We start from the raw sequence: 23,972 nt of genomic DNA, 5'->3' as shown, positions 1-23,972 counted from the left end.
GCTTGTGTACTGGCAACCAGGACATGGCGACTAACCCGAGGTGGTGAAGAGTTTTCCGCACACCGAGCACTTGAGTGGGCTGTCATGTTGGTGCATCTTGAGGTGAGCTCTCAGGTTACCCATCTGCACACAAAAATAATTACATTTGTGTGCAGAAACGTTCATCAGATTGTGGATACAAATGTTTCCATCGAGTGTGCCAGCTGAGTGAGTCATGTGAAAATTGGTCAGGTAAACACAAAACTAGGTGAGCTGCCACCATGTGTTCCGTAAATAATCACGTGGTGTGTGTATGTTGTGTGCCATATTCGAAGCGTGCGTGCACCTGGTTGAAGAGCTTTCCACAGTAATCACATCTGTGGATCTTGTCCCGATCGTGCGTTTCCAAGTGTCGAGTGCGTGCCGTCGGGTCAGAGAAGGTGCGGCTGCAGTATGTGCAAGGGTACGGTCTCTCCCCAGTGTGCACCAATTCGTGACGTTTCAGATTGCCCGACGAGGAGAATACCTTTCCACAATTTCCACATGGAAATGCCAGTTCTCCTGGAATAGTCACCACATGGCAATGATTACAGGTTTCTTATACGATCTACCCTCCACGATCGAATCCACCACACACCACCACTCTTCCATCACACCTCCTTAACCACAATCTGGCCTTCGTTCTCCACACGTCTTCCACCGCATCTTCGCTCCGACGAAGGGTTAACACCCGAAACGTCAGCTTCTCCTTGCTCCCCACGGTGGTTAGCATACCTCGATCAACGTCCTGTTGATTCCATCCACTGTTCCACCAAACCCTGTTCTTTTTCTACATCTTAGTCCACACCCTGGTCTTCCTTCACACCTCAACCACATGCAGCTTCTCACCACATTCCTCACACCTCAACCACTCGCAGCTTCTCACCACATGCTGTTATTCCTTCTGCACCACACTTCAAAAAAACCCCGTCTTCCCTTGTCTAGCACGCCTTCCTCGTTCTTGTCAATAACTCGTGTACAGTAATGCAAGTGTCGTTTGTGTGAAGAATGTACAAACCAGAGTGCCGTTTACAATGCTGGTTAAGCAGGCTGACCAAACGATAGCTCTTCCCACATGTTGAGCACACATGTGGCTTCACTGGACTACAAAGCCAGAGGGAGGTGGGGGTGGTGGCAACAGAATGGAGTTGGTTAACATAGATGTAGTGGAGGGCAGAAAAGCAACCATATGATAAGGTGAGGGATGGAGACAAGGACAACTTGTATAATGATTATTGAGGTGCGATTAGAGACTGTAGATAGCTGGTAATACCAGCATCGTTCACAGCCTTGAATATAGTGGAATAAGGACAGATATCATGGAAAGTGCGAGGTTCACAATCAGTTTGGAAGGAAACTTTTGTTTGGATCCTGGAGCACAGTTCGGTGAGCATATTGAGCAGTGACAAACCTGTGAGTTTTTAAGTGCGCCTTGCACGCAGCCGGATCGGAGAAAGCACGGTGGCACTCGGTGCACATGTACGGCCTCTCTCCGGTGTGGATACGCACATGGCGCTTGTAGTTGCCCGTGTGTGTGAACTCTTTTCCACACTCCTGTGAAAAAACGAAACACAATGATCACCTCTTCTACATGTTCACATCTTTTTGCCATTGCTCCATCATACCCCCCTATTTCATCTATCGGGTTCTCATGTAATCATCGCCATCATTCGTTCCCAGCTTCATCAGATTGTATACAAAAAAAATGGAAACACTTGGGGTAAATGAGGGACGCCAAGTATATTTCAAGCAACGGCTTCAACACAGGTGTGGCCATGTGTTAATTAAGCAAATAACATCCCAGAATGCTTAGGGTCATGTATAAAAAAGCACCACTGGACCTGCAGCTTATCTGGGCCCTGGCCTTATATTGCAACCCAAATTTGGTAGCATTCTGACTGGCGAGTCTGGATAAGAAGATTTTTGAAGGAATTTACGTGATTTTTCCAAAAAATTTACTAAGTCCGCCATTTTGACACACTTCCGGTCACATGATCGGCATGGCCTCCTCAATTTAACATCTGGACCCTGTCCTCATGTTGAAACCTAAATTTGGTAGCATTCTGACTGGTGGATCTGGAGAAGATTTTTGAAGGAATTTACATGATTTTCCTAAAATTGACTAAGATGGCCATTTTGACACACTTCGGATCACATGATCAGCACGATCTCTGCAATTTCACATCCCCACCCTGGCTTAATGTTGTCACCCAAATTTAGCAGCATTCTGACTGGTGGGTCTGGCGAAGAAGATTTTTGAAGAAATTTACTAAGTTGGCCATTTTGACCGACTTCAAGCCATGTGACCTGAACGAGATTTGCAATAACCATTACCAGTCAGGAGCGAAACGTTGCTGCCTAATTTCAGCCAGATCGGCTCAGCAGTTTGACTGGGGAAGTTGAAATCGGAGACGGACGGACAGTGCAAGATGACAACACTTTATCTGGAATTCCAATTCCAGATAAGCTAAAAATGCTACACAGGCCTGGTTGCCTATAGTTATGGCTCGCGTGGCTGCAAGAGGAGACCTTAGTGACTTTGAAAGAGGGGTGATTGGTGGGGCGCATTTAGCAGAAGCTTCTGTGACGAAGACAGCTCAACTTGCTTATGTTTCACGAGCAAGTGTCGAAGGTGATGTCGGCATGGAACTCCGAAAGACATCATCAGAAAGGGCAACAGTGGATGGAAGTGCATACCCCAGGATCGTGATATCCATGCATTAATTTGAAGTGCAAGGCAAAACAGGCGAGCAACTGCAGATCAGGTCAGGTCAGGTATGGGAGCATGTGCCAGAACAGCACGTCGCTGCGTCCACTTTCCGCCGGTACTCCAGGGGCCTCCGTCTGGCCATCCCCCAGGCAGATGCCAGGCCCATCCCCATCTCCTTGAGATGATGGTCAACCTGTTGCAACCATGAGGCACGTGGTCGACCCACTGGCCTCCTCCACTCATGAGACTCCCTCGCTGAGAGAATCTGGTGAGCAGGATCAGAGTCAGGAAAACGAGCCACATGTCCATACAGCCGCAACTGACGCTCACGGACTATGCAGGTAACAAATCTCATCCGAGTCTCTCTCAGCAACCGCTCGTTGGACACAAAATCCGACCAGCGATAGCGAAGGATTCTCCGAAGAGACTTGGTACCAAAGGAATTAAGTCTCCGTCTCAAAACCCTTGTCAGAGTCCAAGTCTCGCACCCATAGAGCAAGACTGGAAGTACCAAGGACCTGAAGACTCGGACTTTCGTCCTCCCGCACAGGTACCGGCAGCGCCACACCCCATGATCCAGTGAATCCATGACTCCCCAGGCCTGACCCAGACGTCTATTGACCTCTGACTCGCAGCCAGCAGAGACATGAATATCACTGCCAAGGTAAGTGAATCTCTCCACGACCTCAACATCCTCACCACAAACAGACACAGACAGGACAGCAGCATCCAAGATGTCACCGAAAGCCTGGATCTTAGTTTTGACCCAAGAAACCCGTAATCCCAACGGCTCCGACTCCTCATTCAGCACCTCGAGGGCCCCCAAGAGGATGTCTAAAGTCTCCGCAAAGATGACTGCATCATCTGCAAAGTCAAGGTCCGAGATCTTAACATTCCCAAATGACGCACCGCAACTTGATCTCTCCGACATCCTCCCTAGAATCCAGTCCATACAAGTGCTGAAAAGTGTGGGGGCAAGTACACATCCCTGACGAACTCCAGTAACAACTGGAAATAAGTCAGAGATGGTACCACCACACTTCACAACCACACTTCACTTCTTATTAGGAGGTTGGTGGCAGGATTTGCACTCCGGCCACCGTAAAACCCTTCATTCCGCAAAACGCAAAAACGCCAAAAAATCTGAAAACCCACTCTGTGGGAGTACCTCCTGTGCAGCTTCCCTTCGCAGGGCAGCTCACCGGATGACGGGATTGGGGCAAAGCCTTCGGGACCCCCAATCTTTGATAGGAGGGAAACCACGGGGTAACATCCCTGGGTCAGATTGCGGGAGAGTGTGTCGGAGTGGTGCTGAGGTGTCGTCCACCAGACGGCGGTCTCCTTGGGTTAACCTGAGGCGGTCCCTTCGGGTGGGTGCCTGGAATGTCCTATCCCTAAGAGAGGATGATCACCTGTCTCTGTTATCATCTGAGCTCAAGCGTTTGGACATCGGGATTGCAGCTCTCTCTGAGGTTCGGAGACCGGATTGCGGCGAGATAATGGTGGGTGGTTACACCTACTATTGGTCTGGTCGCTCTGATGGTTACCATACCCAAGGAGTTGCTGTAGCTGTGTCCAATAAGCTGACCCCAATGATAATTGAGGTAACACCGGTCAACGAGCGTATTATGAGATTAAGGATTCGTCACTCCTTAGGTGTCATTTCCCTGGTCTCTGTTTATGCTCCGACTGAGGCGAGTGATCTCACCGTGAAGGATGCATTCTACGCCACACTCGAGTCTGTGGTTGATCAGTGCCCCAGACGAGATACACTTCTAGTCTTGAGGGATTTCAATGCATCGACTGGAACTGATAGGGATGGTTATGAGGTGTGTGTTGGTCCCCATGGGTCAGGAACTATGAACCAGAATGGCACTAAGTTCCTTGACTTTGCAAGAAGTCATGGACTTAGGGTGGCTGGTTCATGGTTTCAGCACCCACAAGCTCATCGCTGGACTTGGTATTCCAACGCTGGCGGTGTGGCAAAGGAGATTGACCATGTCCTTATTGACGGTCGTTGGAGGATGATCCAGAACTGCAGGGTCTACCGGAGTGCTCAGTTCCTTAATACTGACCACAGGCTTGTTGTAGCAACTCTAAAGCTGCACCTTAAATCCTGGAGAATGGTACCATCCCAGCCGAGGCTGGATGTTGCCAAGCTCAGGGATGAGAGAGTAGCTGAGGAGTTTGCGAACAGGCTGAGTGGACACTTGGGGAGTCTGGGTGCTTTGGGGGGTCCTAAAGAGTTGTGGAGCGCCTTCAAGACCACCGTCCTTGATGTTGCCGGTGGATGCCTTGGAGCTCACCGCAGGGCAAAGAAGAATTTTGTCTCTCAAGGGACACTGGATACCATTGACCAGAGTCGCAGGGCCAGGCTGAATGGCAGAGCTGAGCTGTTCAGGGAGCTGAGGCGTAAAACTGTACGTGCACTGAGGGTGGACAAGGAGGCCTATGTGCGAGGAATCTGTGAGGGGGTAGAGCATCACCTGTGGACAGGTGATTCTCGTCCCGCTTACAGGGGAATTCGCGCATTACGTTCATCCAAGCCCATCCCTCGGAGCACTGCAGTTCGAGCAGAGAGTGGTAGGCTCTTGACAGAGGAGTCTGAAGTGAAGGCCCGCTGGGCCGGTTACTTTGAGCGGTTGTACCAGGCTGATCCCCCAACTGTCGAGTTGGACGTCAAGGGTGTTACAATCCCTGTTGCTGACCCTTGAATCAACTGTGGTCCACCTACGCTTGTGGAAACACGGGCTGCGGTGAACCAGTTGAAACGGGGCAAAGCTCCAGGGATCTGTGGCATCCATGCCGAACTTCTCAAGGCTGGTGGAAATGCTGCACTCGTGTCGTTGCATGCAGTTTTGTGCTCTGCCTGGAACACAGGCATCATCCCAACTGACTGGAAGAGGGGCCTTGTTGTCCCTCTCTGGAAAGGGAAGGGTGATCGCCAAGACTGCAACAACTACCGAGGGGTGACGCTGCTCTCAGTGCCGGGCAAGGTCTTTGCTCGGATAATTCTCGATAGGGTTCGCCACCATCTGCTTGAGCACCAGCGTCCAGAGCAGTCAGGCTTTACACCAAAGAGGTCAACGATTGACCGTATCCTTGCACTTCGTGTCCTCACCGAACGCAGACGAGAGTTTCGGCAGGGGCTGCTTGCAGCCTATGTTGATCTCTGTAAAGCGTTCGATTCAGTGAATCGGGATGTCCTCTGGAGGATTCTTGGTCTTCGTGGAGTGCCACCAAAACTGATCGATCTGATGTCTGAACTCTACTCTGGTACTGAGAGTACCAACGTGAGGTGCGAGCAGCCAGTTTCATCAAAAACAGTCCGCCGATAACTCCACAGAGCAGGATACCAGTTGGGTTGCAGTGCACAAACCACTCATTACACCTGGCAATGCACATTTGCGAGTACAGTGGTGCAAAGAACAAAGGCAATGGACTATCGAGCAGTGGATAAATGTGACATGGAAAGATGAATCATCCTGCACCATGTTCTCGACAAACAGACAAGTTCACATGTGGCGTCAACCTGAAGAACTCCACAACCCTAAGTGCTTAGTTGCAACAGTAAAGGGTTATGGTGACTCTTTAATGTTGTGGGGCACATTTCCCTAGCATGGTTTGGATGCAGTCATTCCCTTAGAAGGGTAGGTCAATACCAATTGCGACTTAATGGTACTGAGTGATCATCTTCACCCCACGATGCAGCATTTCTTTCCTGCCGGGAGGGGTGTCTTCCAAGAAGACAATGCCCCCATCCACAGAGCACAGGTGGTTGCCCAATGGTTTGATGAGTATGACACTGATGTTATCCATATGTCACGGCATTCTCAATCAGCAGATGTGAAGCCAATCAAGCATTTATGGGATATTCTGAAATGACACCTGAGACAGCGTTTTCCACCTCCATCAAACAGGTGTGAGTTGATTGACTTTCTCATGGAAGTATGGTGTCGCATCCCTCCTGCAGAATTCCAGATGCTGGTGCGCTTTATGCCACAGCGCATACAGTCCGTACTAGCCGCACATGGTGGCTCAATGCTCTATAAAGTGACTTTACATTGGCGTTTCCATTTTTTTTGTCCACAACCTGTAGTTCCACCAGCAATGCAAGGATAGCATGGGTCAACGTTTGGGCGTGGTACGTGTGGTACGTTCATTTCATAGGCAATCGTAGCATGCAAGCGTTCCGCACCTCACATTTGTGTAAAGTGCTGCTGTAGACCTTGCTTTCCGATCGGTCTGCATAACTCCTCGCCCGTCCAGACCCAAGGTCTTCACCAGCTATGTCTTGTTCTAACTCCTCTTCCTTGCCTTGCCCTTCTCCTGAGTTCTCATCTTCCTCCTGTTTTTCTGCAGGATGGCTGCCATACATGGCCGATTCTATTTCCACATCTTCACAGCTGCCAGCACTGTCTGTACCACAGAAACAAGAAAATACAAAGGAATGCAAGGAAATAAGGACACTGGAAAAGGCAATTCTCCACACCAAGCTTGTGTATTACTTGGCCCAGAGGCAGAAGTACAGAATGCATCATATATCAGCGAGAAGAGATGACAACAGCAAACACAGGAAGGAGAGATCCCAAAAGCACCGTGTCATCGACCACTACCCATAGAAATGGCAATGTGCAATTGCTGTGTACGTTTGTAAAAGCTTTCACCAACACCGGTCCTGGACAGTATGACAAGACACAGACATGGGACTTGGACAACCATGCACAGTTTGTGTGGACACACACTGGTACTCTTAATATTTTATTATATAAAACAGGAGGGGAGTGGGGGGGGGGGTTAAATGGACAACATATTGGACAAACATAAAATAAATCTTCAAAGATTACAAAAGCCGAAATGGACTGAGAAAACAGAACCCAGTAGAATGACCATCAGTGCAATGTGGCCAGATATGTCAAAGAAAAGAAATTTGTTTTTAACTTAAATTAATAGTTTTATTTCTGTATATCAACCTGATATCTATCTCTATCTCTATCTCTATCTCTATCTCTATCTCTATCTCTATCTCTCTCTCTCTCTATATATATCGAGTGCAGCCTGTGGCTGCTGGTTGCATCATTGGTTGGGACGTGGCTATGCCGCTGATGCAGTGTCCCCCTTAAAGACCCCTGATGCTCATTTTGCCGACCTCGGAAGGATGACAGGCTGAGTCAACCTCCTGGTGTATTTTAATTCAGCGGCCAACGGGGCTTGAACTCAGGACCCGAGGATCCCAAGCCGCCACCCTAACCACTAAGCCAACACCAGGCTTATCAACCTGATGATGACTGTGCCTTCCATACTGTTCTCATCTGCTCCCAAGTCAATTTAAGTTGATAAACTGTGAGATCATTCATGTAGTGGTGAAATAGCAGGCATGATAGGGAAAATGAGCTCCTCCTGTAGCGAAGTGCCTTGTGCATGCTTGTGTAAGCTGTGTGCCTTATGCGTGCTTGATTTGGAGGTAAACCAAATAACAAAAGAAATAAAATGAAAACAAGAAAGAGAGCAATCAGAGGGTGCCGCCAGCACTTGTTTTGTATGGTATATTTTGTGTTTGTGTAGCGTTTGTGTACTGGTGAGTTATGTAATGAATAAGACACATAATTAGAACTACCAATTGATAACTGCTGGCAATGATGACCAGGTATCAAGACGTCCAACTTTGATTGGACACCTGACTCTGACCCACAACGTTTTAAAATATTTTCCAATTGAATTTAGAATGGGATTAAAATAAATTCAATTCAAATCAAAGGGAAGACCAAATAGGTCCAATCCTGCATTGGAGTCATCAGAAGGAACCCAAACAAGCAAAAAGCAGAGATGAAGTTATCAGGAGGAACCTGGATAGGATTCACATTTCAGCTGCTACTACTCTACCCTCAAACCCATCCAGGCACAGCCAAGTGAACTTAAAAGAAAAAAACAGTTAAAAAAACAAAAGGAACTCAGATCAAATAAAAACATTCTCTGCCAGACCATGTGTCCGATCAAGTTGAAATTTAAAACATGTATTCCCCATCACTACTAGATAATAATTGTGAAATTTCATGTCGATTGATTAAGTGGTTCCAGTGAAAACATTATTTAATATTTTTCTTCAATCCAATATGGCTGCCAAACCACGATTTATTCCATATTCAATTATTATCAATTATTCTTTAACAAACTTGTACACCTGTGGCTTAGGGAACACTTGTGTGAAGTTTCCCCTCGATCTGCCCAGCCATTCTGGAGATTTTCTTGGTTTTCGGGTAAATCAAAAATGGCTGCCAACCCATGTGACCCATGACTTCATATGTGTGAACCTTTTGTTCCTCATGGATAGGCGGTCATATGTGTAAAGTTTTGTCTCCATCTGTTCAGCCACTTCAGAGAAGATTTTTTGAAGGTTTTAATATATACTAGCCGAAACCCCGTCACAGACGGATTCCGTTCATTCAACCACCCTCACCAGCTCACCCACACTCGAGGGACATGGACTGGACAGGGCGTGCTTGCCCCCGCCTACTCATCCCCCACCCCTGCCCCATTCCCCCCGCCTTCAATTTGCTTACCCCCAACCAAAAATTTAATTACCCCGGCCCCACCCCGCCTCTTCACTCCCCGCCCCCTGTCCACCCCCTCACACTCAACCTTGCCTAATTCACCCGAGCCCCCGCCCACTCATCCCCCGCCCCATTCCCCCCCCCCGTCTCCCGCTTTCAATTTGCTTACTCCCACCCAAAAATTTGCTTACCTTGCCCCCCCGCCTCTTCACTCCCTGCCCCCGTCTCTTCATCCCCCGCCCCCGCCTCTTCACTCCTCGCCCCGTCTCAACGAAAAGTGTTTATTCTGCTTCAGAGTTGAAAATTGACTATTGCCACTATGTGCGATGCACTCTTACAGGTACAAAGTTTCTTTCAGTTCAGGTCAGAGTACCGAGAAAAATATGACGCGACCGTGAGGAGGAGCACAAAATTGGTCCTTCAGTATTAATATATAGATTTTTAAAGAATATGACTGCCAAATCACTTGACAGATGACATCATGAAAACGTTTTTCTGTGGACCATTTTATCCCTAGATGACCCTCAAAAATTTTCATACTGATCAGATGTAGTGTTCTACATATGCAATTATGACATCATAACGAAGGCACCTATGACATCATTAAAGAAAAAAAAAATCACACATTCCCCATGAGGAGTACTTGCCATGTGCTCAGTTTCAATTTTTTCCTTGGTGCGGTTTCAGATATACAGAGGTCCAACGTTTTTCGGTTTTTCCAACATGGCTGCCACACCACGTGACTTATGACATCATAATTATCATGAAAACATTCTTCATGAGTAGTCGCTCCTATGGTGAAATTTCGTCTCAATCTGACAAGCGGTTGAGAGAGAAACACTAAAGTTCTGTGCGGACAAACAAAGAGACAGACAAACAAAGACAAACAGACCCGAATGCAATACCCTCTCCTTCGGCAAGGGTAACAACCGTACATGATCCCAGTCAATACCTCAGCCACAAAAGGTGAACGGAGGTTATGTTTTCACCCCTGTTTGTTTGTCTTTCTGTGAGCAGGATATCTCAAAAGGTTATTGACGGATTTGGCGTAACTTGGTGAATAGGTTGGGTGTGTGACAAGGACACATTGATTCGATTTTGATGAAGATCCGGATCCAGATCTGGCCAACAGTGGGATATCATGCTATGTATCATACCAAGATTCAAGTACGTAAACTGTTCAGCCTGGCAGAGGTATGCGCTCTGCCGAGTGTGCCATTCTCATCTTTATCCTTTAATATCCCTGCCTCCTCTGGTACTTATAGACTTTGTCATGAGCACGACCCATTCCCCATACCAACTGTACTTGAAGTATTCCATCCTCTGGACATGCCGTTTATTTATATCCACCTACACTTCAAAAACAAGAAAACTACTCAATTTATTTTGTTTATCCTCTTTAATATTATTACTTTTGTAGGGGTGTGGGGGGGGGGGTAGTTAGGCATTGTCATAGAACAGATAGAAGTGTATAGAGTAGCATGGTCCATGTTTGAGTAGTTAGCCAATCTTAATGAAATGGACACGTCAACTTAAGGATTCTTGTTTGAATGTGCACCATACAGGGGATGGTGCGTCGTAATAATTAATTAGGGGTTAAGGTTAAGGAAATTGTACATATAACCCCTTGTAATGACCCACAGGATGGCTTGGGGCTCTGCAGGCAACGAAAGGGGTGGTGGAGAGGGGGTGGACAGAGCTATGGATGCCTCAAGGGGCATAGTGAGTCCAAACAGTGAGGGCAGGAGTCTGAATTGCACCGGTTAGTGACTCTGAGGAGAGCCTGGAAGAAGAATTGAGAGTTTGAGGAGATTCACGGCTGAGGAGAGGAGAGGAGGATTGCACTGGAGAGGAAACTGTTGCTCTGTTGTTCTGTTTGGTGGTGCCTTCCTGCCTGCCTCCTCATGTTCCTCCCTTGCCCCGTTACTTGACCAGCCTGCGTGCCTTCATCTCTCCTGCTCGCCTCATCATCACCTGCTTGTCGACCAGCAGCTGAAGCCACCTGGTTATTGTTCCCTTTCCCCATCTGTGATTGAGTCCAGAGTGAGGTGCCTTAGATGTCTATAGGTTTTATTTCTCATTGTATATAATTACTTATTATCGATTCTGTGTTCCCCCTTTCTTCCTCACCTCTACCCACCATCACATCCCTCCATTGGTCAATCTTCCCTTGTTATTTGTTTTGGGAATGAACCCGTTAGTTTTAAAAGACCTACGGTTCTCGTGTTTCTCCTCACAACCGCAAACACGCTTAAAGCCGCCATAACACAGTCTAAGGGAGTAAAAAGCCAGTTTGGTCAATCCGTCCAACGTCGGTCTAAGCCAGCCTGGACACGACAATATTTTAATTATGTACTCGTGTCATACCGCCAATCAAAACGGCCCTGCCCACTCTGATCTGTCGTCAGCCTTTGAACCGATCTTGTCTATCTCCACTGAGCCTTACCCAAAGTAGCCACATCCTTCGATAACAAGGCAACCAAAGTTGATGAGGCCTTACTTGACTTCTTTACGACGACGACGCAATTACAGTATTACTCTACAACACATTCCCAACAAACCTTTAGTTAATGTACGGACGCTACTATGTTCGCTAACCTGTCATGTTTTTGTCTTTGTGTTTCTTGGCTGCGTGCTCCTTTCCAGCCTACAGTCACTGCATTGACCTTTCATCCCCTGTTCTCCGGATTTTCCATGGCATTTGTCCTCTGAATGAAAAAAATGCACACAATATTTCTGCCCGTGTCCCAGGTTACTCAAATTTATGTTTACAATTCACCTATTATTTTGCTATGTTCTTCAGATATAGTTGTAAGTAAGACTAGTTTTGAGATAAGGTTGTGCTTGTGCTCAACCTGAGCTATGGTGAGACTGGACTAAAGGATAGTTCACCTGGGGCTAGATAGCAGGCAGGCCTTTGGCAAGCTTCACAACAACTTGGTGCTTTGACAGCAAACAAACAATATTCAAATCTAGATTCATGTCCTGGTACAATGTTAAAACATTGTGACCAACACCAATAACATTAAAATACAGAAAAGTCTCATTATAATGAAAAGATCGTCAACTGCCCCCCTCCTCCGACGTAGCCAGGATTCTCTCCCCACCCCACCCTCCCATATATCAAGGCTCCTCAACTCACCCCTCCTCTATACCGAAGCTCCTCAACCCACCCCTCCCATATACCAAGGCTCCTCAACTCACCCCTCCCATACACCAAGGCTCCTCAACCCACCCCTCCCATATACCAAGGCTTCTCAACCCACCCCTCCCATATACCAAGGCTTCTGAACCCACCCCTCCCATATACTAAAGCTCCTCAACCCACCCCTCCCATATACTAAGGCTCCTCAACCCACTCTCCCATATACCAAGGCTCCTCAACCCACCCCTCCCATATACCAAGGCTCCTCAACCCACCCGTCCCATATACCAAGGCTCCTCAACCCACCCCTCCCATATACCAAGGATCCTCAACCCACCCCTCCCATATACCAAGGCTCCTCAACCCACCCCTCCCATATACCGAGGCTCCTCAACCCACCCCTCCCATATACTGAGGCTCCTCACTCCTCCCCCCTCCTTCACACATATATATGCTCCTCTCCCACCCCTCCCAAACGCCCCGGATTCTCACCCTCCCCGAACCCATTCGCACATACCCAGGCTCCTCATCCCCTCCCCCCATAAACGATGATCCTCAACACTTCCATATACCCAGGCTCATCACCCCCCCCTCCCCTCCCACATACCTAGCTAGGCTCCTCTCCCTCCCCTCCCACATACCTAGGCTCCTCTCCCTCCCCTCCCACATCCTCATCACACAGAGTAAACACTACAAGTAAAGGGTGCCCCGAGGACACACAAAGAGGAATGAAAAACACTGCATGGCCAAAGGTATGCGGACACCCCTTCTAATTAGTGGATTCAGCTATTTCAGCCACACCGATTGCTGACAGGTGTATAAAATCAAGCACACAGCCTTGCAATCTCCATAGACAAACAATGGCAGTAGAATTGGCTGTGATGAAGAGCTCAGTGACTTTCAACATGGCACCATCATGATGCCTCCTTTCCAACAAGTCAGTTCATCAAATTTCTGCCCTGCTGGGGCTGCCCCGGTCAACTGTAAGTGCTGTTATTGTGAAGTGGAAACGTCTAGGAGCAACAACAGCTCAGTCGCAAAGTGGTAGGCCACACAAGCTTACAGAATGGGACTGCCAAGTGCTGAAGTGCGTAGCGTGGAAAATCGTCTGTCTTCAGTTGCAACACTCACGACCGAGTTCCAAACTGACTCTGGAAGCAACGTCAGCACAAGCACTGTTCAACGAGAGCTTCATAAAATGGGTTTCCATAGTTGAGCAGCCGCACACAAGCCAGAGCTCACCATGCGCAATACCAAGCGTCGGCTAGAGTGGTGTTAAGCTCACCGCCATTGGACTCTGGGGTTGACTCAGCCTGTGATCCTTCCAAGGTCGGGAAAATGAGTACCAGGTTGCTGGGATGATTGAGCCATTCAAGTATCCTGCATCGGAGTGGCGACCCGTCCAGGAATGCATCCAATAGCCCAGGAGACTGCTTAGGCAGCACAAATGCTCTGCAAAGAGTGTGGTCCCAATGGATTTAGATTGGACTCTGGACCAGTGAAAACGCGTTCTCTGGAGTGATGAATCACGCTTCACCATCTGGCATTCCGACGGACTAATCTGGATTTGGCGGATGCCAGAAGAACGCCACTTGCCCAAATTCATAGTACCAACTGTAAAATTTGGTGGAGGAGGAATAATGGTCCGAAGCTGTTTTTCATGGTTCGGACTAGGTTGCTTAGTTCCAGTGAAGGGAAATCTTAACGCTACAGCATACAATGACATTCTAGACTCAACGATTCTGTGCTTCCAACTTTGTGGCAACAGTTTGGGGAAGGTCCTTTCCTGTTTCAGCATGACAATGCCCCCCATGCACAAAGCGAGGTTTATACAGAAATAGTTTGCCTATATCGGTGTGGAAGAACTTGACTGGCCTGCACAGAGCCGTGACCTCAACCCCATCGACCACCTTTGGGATGAATTGGAATGCCGACTGCGAGCCAAACCTAAATCGCCCAACATCAGTGCCCGACCTCACAAATGCTTTTGTGGTTGAATGGAAACAAGTCCCCGCAGAAATATTCCAACATCAAGTGGAAAGCCTTCCCAGAAGAGTGGGGGCTGTTGTAGCAGCAAAGAGGGGACCAACTCCATATTAATGCCCATGATTTTGGAATGAGATGTTGGACGAGCAGATGTCCACATACTTGTGGCCATGTCATGTATGTATGTGGCACAACCCCAATACACTTACAATCCTAAATGATAAAATCTGTTACAATGGCTGTTCCTTTCAACAGGACTCCATTATACATCATGAGAAACGAACGAATGACCCCACACCTGAAACACAAGATCTGAACGAGACATGCCATTAATACATTCAAGATAATATACCATCAGAGATGGGGAATCCCCCGCCATTGAAAAATAATTGAAATCAGATAAGCGGTTTTCCATTTATTACAAAAATCATTTTTTTCAAGATGGCCGTCCCAGTCGGCCATCTTGGATCAGGCCACGCCCAAAATCAATAGGGTTCTTCCTTTTCAGGTGGTACATGTGTGACCCAAATTTCAAATCGATATGGCGAAAAAACATTTTTCTCAAGATGGCCGCCCCAGTCGGCCATCTTGGATCCGGCCACGCCCAAAATCAATAGGGTTCTTCCTTTTCAGGTGGTACATGTGTGACCCAAATTTCAAATCGATATGGCGAACAGTTTATGAGTTATCGCACTCACAGCTATAAATGTTGACGCCGCCCCAGTCGGCCATCTTGGATCCGGCCAAGCCCAAAATCAATATGGTTCTTCCTTTTCAGGTGGAACATGTGGGACCCAAATTTCAAATTGATATGGTGAACAGTTTATGAGTTACCGCACTCTCTTCTTTCGGCTTCTCCCGTTCGGGGTCGCCACAGCGGATCATCCGTATTATCCGCATAGTGATTTGGCACATGTTTTACGCCAGCTGCCCTTCCTGACGCAACCCTGGTCGCCTCTTACAACACAGGGATATGGTACACCTATTTTAACCAGGGTATATACTGGCCCAGTACACTGGTACTCATTTCGCCGACCTCGGAAGGATGACAGGCTGAGTCAACCCCCTGGTGTATTAATTCAGTGGCCCAACGGGGCTTGAACTCAGGACCTTTTGGATCCCAAGCCGCTGCCCTAACCAATGCGCCAACACCAGGCTTTTTACGAGTTATCGCACTCACAGCTATGAATGTTGACGCCCAGCCAGCCAGACGGATGGACGGACAGCCGGACGGACGACCCGGGTGATAACAATATCCCCCTTCCGCCACGCGGCGGGGGATAAAAATAGTTCCAGTCTCAGATTGCAATGCTAGTAACTGTCCACTGATTAGGGCCCACCCAGGAATGAGCAAACACCATTTACACAGCACTTTTGGACACAGAAAGATGTCATAAAAGGTACAGCTCACCCTGACAATCTTCGTCCTCCATCGCCTCGGTGTCCTCACTCTCACTCTCTGAATCCAATTGTTGCTCCTCTTGCCTGTGTATTGTCGCATTCTTATTCTGCCTCATATTCATCTCAAACTTGCACTGCAACATATTATTGCTATTTTTCTCCTCTCGGTCCCTTTTCTTCTCAAGCTCTTCCTCTTCTTTCATGCCTACCTCTTGCATTATCACATCCATCTCCATGTTCTTCTTCACATTATTCTCATGGATCATCAAATCATTGTCCTCCCCCACCATTTGGTTCACCTCTCCAACTACCCGTTTCCCTTGCAACCTATCCGTTACCTTGGCCATTGCCACCTCCTCACCCCCTGTCACCTTTATCACCTCCGGCACCCTCTGGTTGTCATCTTCTTTTGCCACCTTTGTTTTCTCCACCACACGGTTTGTATCCTTCAGTGCTTCTGATCCCAGGTTTCCAGGTGCCTCTCCACAACCGGTCCCCTGTTCTGGACGTGCCATTTGTTGTCGAGCTGCTGTCAGCAACACATGCGCGCACACACACACACACACACACACACACACACACACACACACACACACACACACACACACACACACACACACACACACACACACACACACACACACGTAAGCACACAACAATGTGCATGTGCATCATGTTTCCTGCTTTAATAGAAATCTTTAACCAGACAGTGAGTGTCAAGCATCAGGCTGGCAAATGTTCCACAGTTTATGTGGTCCTTAAAATGGTAAAATGTGACTCGAGTTAGCATGCAGAGAGAACAACCAAAATAACACTTTGCTCTTACTCTTCCATGAGCCGAGACGTATCCCACTCAAATGAAAACATCATGGGATCCAATGAGAGTTGATGGGAATCTCTGAAGGAAGAATCATCATTGCTAATCGAAGAGCAAATATTTCTCTAACGGTCTAAAGCTACAGCTGAAAGACAGGAAAAGGACAATCGACTCATCACACCTGTGCTACATGCACGTACCTTTATCTACTGTTGAGTGACTTATTCTATCCTCCCGACCAACTTGCACCAGTGCTGACAGGATGGCCGAGAGGTACGCACACTCGCCTCTAAGCTGTCTAGCCTGGGTTGGAATCCCGACCCAGCTATAAACTGTCATCCCGGTGTGTCACAGGCAGGATGAGTCATCAATGTGTGTGCCGTCCTTCTGATGGACGTTAAACTGGACGTCCCGTCTGCTAGCATTCGTTGGTGGACGGTAAAGATCCCACGGTGTCCTTCGTGAAGAGTATGCAAGGAGCTGTTGCCGGCACCCTCAACAAATTACAAGTTACTGCCCTAACCAGCAGGGGGCACTGCATTAGCGGCACAACCATGCCCTTCAGCCAATGATGCTACCCCACAGCCTTGTGCTGTATTCGAATGACGAAGAAGAACCAGCTCGCACCTAATAAGAGCACATTTAATGCGATTAAACTATATCCAAGAGTGAGGAAAACTACCAACAGAAGTAACCTAACTCACTGAATGTGAGCAAACTGGTGGTTCCCATAATAACCCCCAATATGATCTTAAGTGTAAAATTGTCCTCAAGACCATATGCAATTGATTCACTCAGTTCAGTGCACCTTTGCATGAATCGGTGCTTTACACATGCTCTACACCTGTTCGGCTCAGATGTGAATTCCCCAGGCCATCGTTCTGACATGATGAGTTATTGTCTCCGTTGTTGTCCTGCTTGTCCAGTTTCGTGCTTTGGTTTTCCACAAAGATGTCACATGCTGAGAGAACATCTGGCATTTGCAGAAAGCTTGCGATGGCCTTCACAGCACCCACAGTCTCTGCACTTAGTTCCAGCCGTGCAGTGTACATGAATTCGAGAACCTTGCACAATCCTGCACTCTCACGGGATACAAATTCTTCACTCATACGGTGTCATTCTAAGGAATTCTCATATGATGCTTTAAAGCAAACACTGAATAGAAACTGTGTGTTCATGGAAGTAAAATTCAGAAACGAGCAATGATTCGTCCATATTACAAAGCAGGAGAGGTCTGTTTGTCCACGGAGTCCTGCTGCAGTTTTTGGCTTGAAGATCAACTAAATTTGGTGTCCGAAAGGGTGAGGGGGAATAGGGGTAGGGGTGGTGTCCTAGGGGAGTCTCGTCGTGAACCCTGGGAAAAGGGTGGGATGATGAGGGTTCACACTGTCCCGAAAAACCATGAGGGTGTAATGCGCAGCTGGAGAAGCAGTCTCTAAGTGGCAAGATTAAATAACAACGTCGAATAGTTGAAAGCAGTCAATGGCGTGCTGGAAATCCCATCAAGGCACAAACCTGTAGAAAAGGCCAGGTTTCCGAGTGTTGAATGATTATAGCACGGTGACTGTTCAGTAAACCTGTGAAGAGAATATCTACATCACGAAATTTACTTCAATACAAGTATTGTGTGATGTACTGCACTCTGTTACATAGCATCGGTGGTGCTGAAGCAGTATCTTGAAAGGGTTATACTGGGTGGTCTGCCATTGCTTTCCCAGCAGTAGTTAGGACAGGAAACCATAGCATCTTTAGCGTCCACCAATGGATGCCGGAGATGGGACATCTGGCATCCTTCCTTGATCACCAAACTCTCTGCCTCTGGCATCCAAGGCCAACTGCACACAGAGCTTAAATTGACTTCCTCTACTCTCGGAATCAACATGTGGCACTCAACGGAATCCTTTCATCTCCTCTTCCTGTCAAGGCTGGATTTCCCAAGGCAGTATTCTTGGCCTAGTCCTATTCCTGATCTTTATCAATGATCTCTCTTACTCTCTGGAAAATCCTCTGTCTATTTGCTGATTACTCCACCTTGTGCCGTCACATCCCTCATCCTTCAGACGAGCAGGTTGCAGCCTCTTTCCTCTCTTCAGACCTTGAAAAAAATATCACAAGCTGGTCAAACACTTGGAATACGTCTTTCAATCCCAACAAATTACCCACTCTCACTGTCTCCGAAAGGACTATCTGGCAAACCCACCAATCTACTTTCTTAACAATCCTCTTGAGGAGGTTGTCATTCAAACTCCTGGGTCTCACTATCAGCCATGATCTTTCTTGGGCAAACCACAATTCAAGTTTGTTCTCCAATGACAGCTGCCGACATGGCACCCTCCGTAATACAACGTCCTTCCTTGGCACACCTGAAGTCTTATCCACCTTCAAGGCCTTCATCTGCAGCTTGATGGAGTTCTGCTCTCCCCTCTGGAATGGCTCCCCTGCCTCACATCTTCCTCAACTTGACACTGTGGAAACCGAAGCCTTGAAGATCATTGGACACTCCCGCTCTGAAGCTGAGCCTATGGGCCTATCACTTTGCTATTGTTGACAGGTCATGGTCTCTCTGTCTTCCACCGCCTCCTTTCTGGTCTTGCACCCTCTGCTTTTTCCGTGTTTGTACCCCCCTCTCCTGCAGGTCTCATACTGTCCACCATCAACCCCCTTCTGGTAAAAGCCACCGAAATCCAGGATCACTGCTCACCTCCACTCATTTGTTCCTCTTCTTTTCCCACCTGTAGAACCAACTTCCACATCTTCTTCAATCTCATTCTTCCCTCCAAGTCTTCAAGACAGCTGTTCACCACCATCTAAGATAGTTCCCCATCTTAAACCATGATCTTTTATACCCTCATTAACCCCACCAAAATCCCTTCTAATTTTAGAGTTTATCCTCCTTGGAGTTTCCTTCTCCATACACGCGTGTTTTGCGTCCTGTTTTTGTCTGTTCCGTTCTGATCCATTCAGTGTGCTCGCTCTTACACGAGCCTCAACTACGAGGTGTGTGTGTGTGTGTGTGTGTGTGTGTGTGTGTGTGTGTGTGTGTGTGTGTGTGTGTGTGTGTGTGTGTGTGTGTGTGTGTGTGTGTGTGTGTGTGTGTGTGTACATCTATACACACACTACATGGCCAAAAGTATGTGGACATCTGCTCATCCAACATCTTATTCCAAAATCATGGGCATTAATATGGAGTTGGTCCCCCCCCCCCACCTTTGCTGCTATAACAGCTTCCACTATCTGGGAAGGCTATCCACTGGATGATAGAACATTTCTGCGAGGATTTGCTTCCAGTTAGCCACAAGAGCATTTGTGAGGTCGGACACTGATGTTGGGCGATTAGGTCTGGCTTGCAGTCGGCGTTCCAATTCATCCCAAAGGTGTTCGATGGGGTTGAGGTCAGGTCTCTGTGCAGGCCAGTCAAGTTCTTTCACACCGATCTCGATAAACTATTTCTGTATGGACCTCGCTTTGTGCACGGGAGTATTGTCATGCTGAAACAAGAAAGGGTCTTCCCCAAACTGTTGCCACAAAGTTGGAAGCACAGAATTGTCTATAATGTCATTGTATGGTGTAGAGTTAAGATTTCCCTTCACTGGAATTAAGGGGCCTAGACCGAACGAAAACAACACCCATGACCATTATTCCTCCTCCACCAAACTTTACAGTTGGTACTATGCATTCGGGCAAGTGGTGTTCTGCTGGCATCCGACAGACCCAGATTTGTCCGTCGGACTGCCAGATGGTGAAACGTGATTCATCACTTCAGAGAACGCGTTTCCACTGCTCCAGACTCCAATGGTGGTGAGCGTTACACCACTCCAGCTGATACTTGGTACTGCACATGGTGAGCTCCGGCTTGTATGTGGCTGCTCGGCCATGGAAACCTATTTCATGAAGCTCTCGACGAACAGTGCTTGCGCTGACGTTGCTGCCAGAGGCAGTTTGGAAAACGGTAGTAAGTGTTGCAACTGAGGACAGACGATTTTTCTGCGTTACGCGCTTCAGCACTCGGCGGTCCCGTTCTGTGAGCTTGTGTGGCCTACCACTTTGCAATACCACTCCAAATTAATTAAAAATGAAAAGTTGAAATGTCTTGCGTCAGTAAGTATTCAACCCCTTTATTATGCCACTCCAAACTGAGCTCAGGTGCATCCAAATTTCCATTTATCATCCTTGAAACGTCTCTACACCTTGATTGGAGTCCACCTGTAGCCAATTCAATTGATTTTACAAGATTTAGAAAAAAAACATACCTTTCTATATAAGGTCCCACAGTTGACAGTGCATGTCAGAGCAGAAACTCCACCATGAACTCCATGGAACTGTCCGTAGAACTCCGAGATAGAATTGTGAAGAGGAATAGATCTGGGAAGGGTATAAATCAATTTCTATAGTGTTGAAAGTTCCCAAGAGCACAGTGAGCTCCATCATTAGGAAATGGAAAAAAGATGAAACTACCCACTCTTCCGAGAGCTGGCCGTCCGACCAAACTGAGCAACTGGGAAAGGAGGACCTTGGTCAGGGAGGTGACCAAGAACCCAATGACCACTCTGACAGAACTATAGAGTTCCTTGGCTGAGATGGGAGAACCTGCTGGAAGGACAACAATCCCTGCCGCATTTCACAAATCTAGCCTTTATGGGAGAGTCCTGAGAAAAAGGCACACATAATGGCACTCCTGGTGTTTGCAAAAACCACTCCTGGGAACCACTCTTGACGGAACTACTCCTGAGAAAAAGGCACACATAATGGCACTCCTGGTGTTTGCAAAAACTACTCCTGGGAACCACTCTTGACGGAACCACTCCTGAGAAAAAGGCACACATAATGGCACTCCTGGTGTTTGCAAAAAGGCACATTAAAGACTCGGAGAGCATGAGACCAAAGAGACAAAAATTAATCTCTTTGGACTGAATACAAAGAGCGCTATGTTTAGCTGAAACCGAGCAAAGCTCATGATCCATCTAACACCATCCCTACCATGAAGCATGGTGGTGGCAACATCATGCTATGGGGGATGCTTTTCAGCGGCAGATTCTGAGGGACTTGAAAGGATAGAGGGAACAATGAAAGGAACCAAATGCAGGTAAATCCTTGAGGAGAACCTGCTTCAGAGTGCAGAAAACCATAGACTGCGGCGAAGATTTAGGTTCCAACAGGACAATGACCCTAAGCATACAGCCAAAGCAACACTGGAATGGCTTCAGAACAAGTATGTGAAAGTCCTTGAGTGGCCCAGCCAAAGCCCAGACTTGAATCCCATTGAGAATCTGTGGAAAGACTTGAAGATTGCTGTTCACCGACGTTCCACATCCAACTTGACAGCTTGAGCAAATCTGCAAAGAAGAATGGGAGAAAATCCCCAAATCAAGATGAGTAAAGCTGACACAGACATACCCAAGAAGACGAGAAGCTGTAATCACTGCCAAAGGCGCTTCTACAAAGTATTGACCAAGCCTGTTGAATACTCATTGATGCAAGACGTTTCAGCTTTTCATTTTGAATGAATTTGTAAAAATGTCAAAAAACATGTTTTCACTGTTATTATGGGGTACTTTGTGTTGATTGGTGACAAAATTTTTAAATTTAATCCGTTTTAAATTCAGGCTGTAACACAACATGTGACAAACATCGAGGGGTGTGAATATTTCCTGAAGGAACAACAGAACAGAATATGTACTGATAGAGGCAAGATGTATTGATAATTGCACATCAAAATGTTACCGTGTGAAAAAATAAGATCACCACTCGGTTTAGGATTCCAATACGAGATACAACGTATACAAGGTGGGCCGTGTATCTAATCCTGGTTTCGAACCCCTGTAATTCTGTTGCTAAGAAACAGAATCTAACAAAATATTTACAGATTTCCCGCATCAATGAGAGCTTTGTGTCATTTCAAAATGTTTTTGTTTGCTGGTAGCTCTTTTCCAAACTCAATGCGAATTTTGTGTTGAACTGTCACAACTTTCTTTGTCCACTCAAACCAAGCGGACCATTTGACTCTCTCAGTCACAGAAAATGCCATTTTTGCTAACGATCTTCTTCTGAAAAAATAAAATAAAAGGAAAAAAATATATTTTAAAAATACATTCAGGTGAGGATTACAAATTAGCTACAAAAACAGGCATAAAACCAATTAATGTGGGCCAACACAACGAGCATAAGAGTGTCGGCCATATATCTATTCCTGCAAATATTATCAACTCAAGTGTATCAATGGCCGACACTCTGTATATTCTTTGGACATTTAAATGTAAGAGGTTCTTTGGACATTTAAATTGCAATAGCTTAATGTCCCTATGTATCATACAGGTAATACAACATGTACAAATGTCCACTTGAGCATCGAGAGGATAGAAAAACAATGAAAGAACACCTTCAGCAACATCACCCAGTGACACCATCATGTACAACCACTCAACAACAAACCTCTCACCCAGGTGACTCTACCATCAGAAGGCCATACTTCACCTCTCTACTTTTCCTTTCCTGCATCATTTGCACATCTGTATTTTTTAATGCCCATTAAAGTAAACCTCTTCACTCTGTTCGTAACACCCATCAAGCTTTCACTCATCACCCATTCTGTTACCCATCCCTTACCTCTGTATCAATCGTTGTGCCTCCTCCTCCCTCCAACCCCCCCCCCCCACTCCCTTTTGTTGTAATAACCTCCCAACAGTGTGTTCCTGACTTTTATCAACTTGCAACAATTCAAGTCACTAATCAATGGTCCAGATCTCATTAAATGATTACATCATCTCACCCCCTCTTGATTTTCAACTCGACCTTTCCCTCGTTTGTAAATAAAATATAAATACCACCCAGCATATCTAACCCTCCCGGCATACCTAACCCTCCCGGCATATCTGGCCCTCCCAGCATATCTGGCCCTCCCGGCATATCTGACCCTCCCGGCATAACTGACTCGCCCGGAATAACCAGACCAACTCGCCTGGCATAACCAACCAATCCGCCCAGCATCACCAAAAAGTACCCTCCAGGCAAAACTGACCCACCTGGCAGAACCAAAAGAACCCGCCAGCCTGGCATAACAAACCAAACTGCCCGGCCGGCATAACCAAACCAAACTAAACCGCTCGGCTTAACTGACCCTCCTGGCATAAACAAACCAATCCAACCCTGTTCAATCATTGCAGCCCGGATGCTCTTTAAAGAGTGTGGTAATTTAATTGATCGATTGAGAGTGGGCACTACAATTCGAGTTTCTCGATGACATATGAGAGGTGTCTCCTTGTGATTTGGTGGTGAGAGTAACAGGAGAATTTATGGAAAAGGTTGCTGCTTTGGCGAAGTGAGACAGTACTTTTAATAAAAGGTGAT

General features: G+C 47.0%; 1 protein-coding gene across 7 annotated transcripts in view; it reads right to left on the bottom strand.

Annotated features, from left to right (window-relative positions):
- ZBTB17 (zinc finger and BTB domain containing 17) overlaps nt 1-23,972 on the bottom strand; it is a 62,395-nt gene that overhangs the window by 26,128 nt on the left and 12,295 nt on the right. For 2 of the 7 annotated variants that reach the window (XM_085847757.1, XM_085847758.1), the window contains exons 3-9: nt 17,473-17,703; nt 15,822-16,340; nt 6,927-7,147; nt 1,430-1,572; nt 1,037-1,122; nt 326-540; nt 36-123 (exon numbers count right to left, since the gene is read on the bottom strand). In XM_085847757.1, the coding sequence (XP_085703883.1) occupies nt 36-123; nt 326-540; nt 1,037-1,122; nt 1,430-1,572; nt 6,927-7,147; nt 15,822-16,340; nt 17,473-17,703 (1,503 nt within the window). The other 5 variants (XM_085847763.1, XM_085847761.1, XM_085847760.1 and 2 more) reach the window with 5 other exon arrangements.

This window comes from Eptatretus burgeri, chromosome 11, assembly GCF_056783735.1.
Source record: "Eptatretus burgeri isolate ZD-2024b chromosome 11, Ebu_testis_v1, whole genome shotgun sequence".
NCBI classification, from domain to species: domain Eukaryota; kingdom Metazoa; phylum Chordata; class Myxini; order Myxiniformes; family Myxinidae; genus Eptatretus; species Eptatretus burgeri.
The sequence above is the reverse complement of the archived record's forward strand: the minus strand, read 5'-3'. Positions and strand labels throughout refer to the sequence as shown.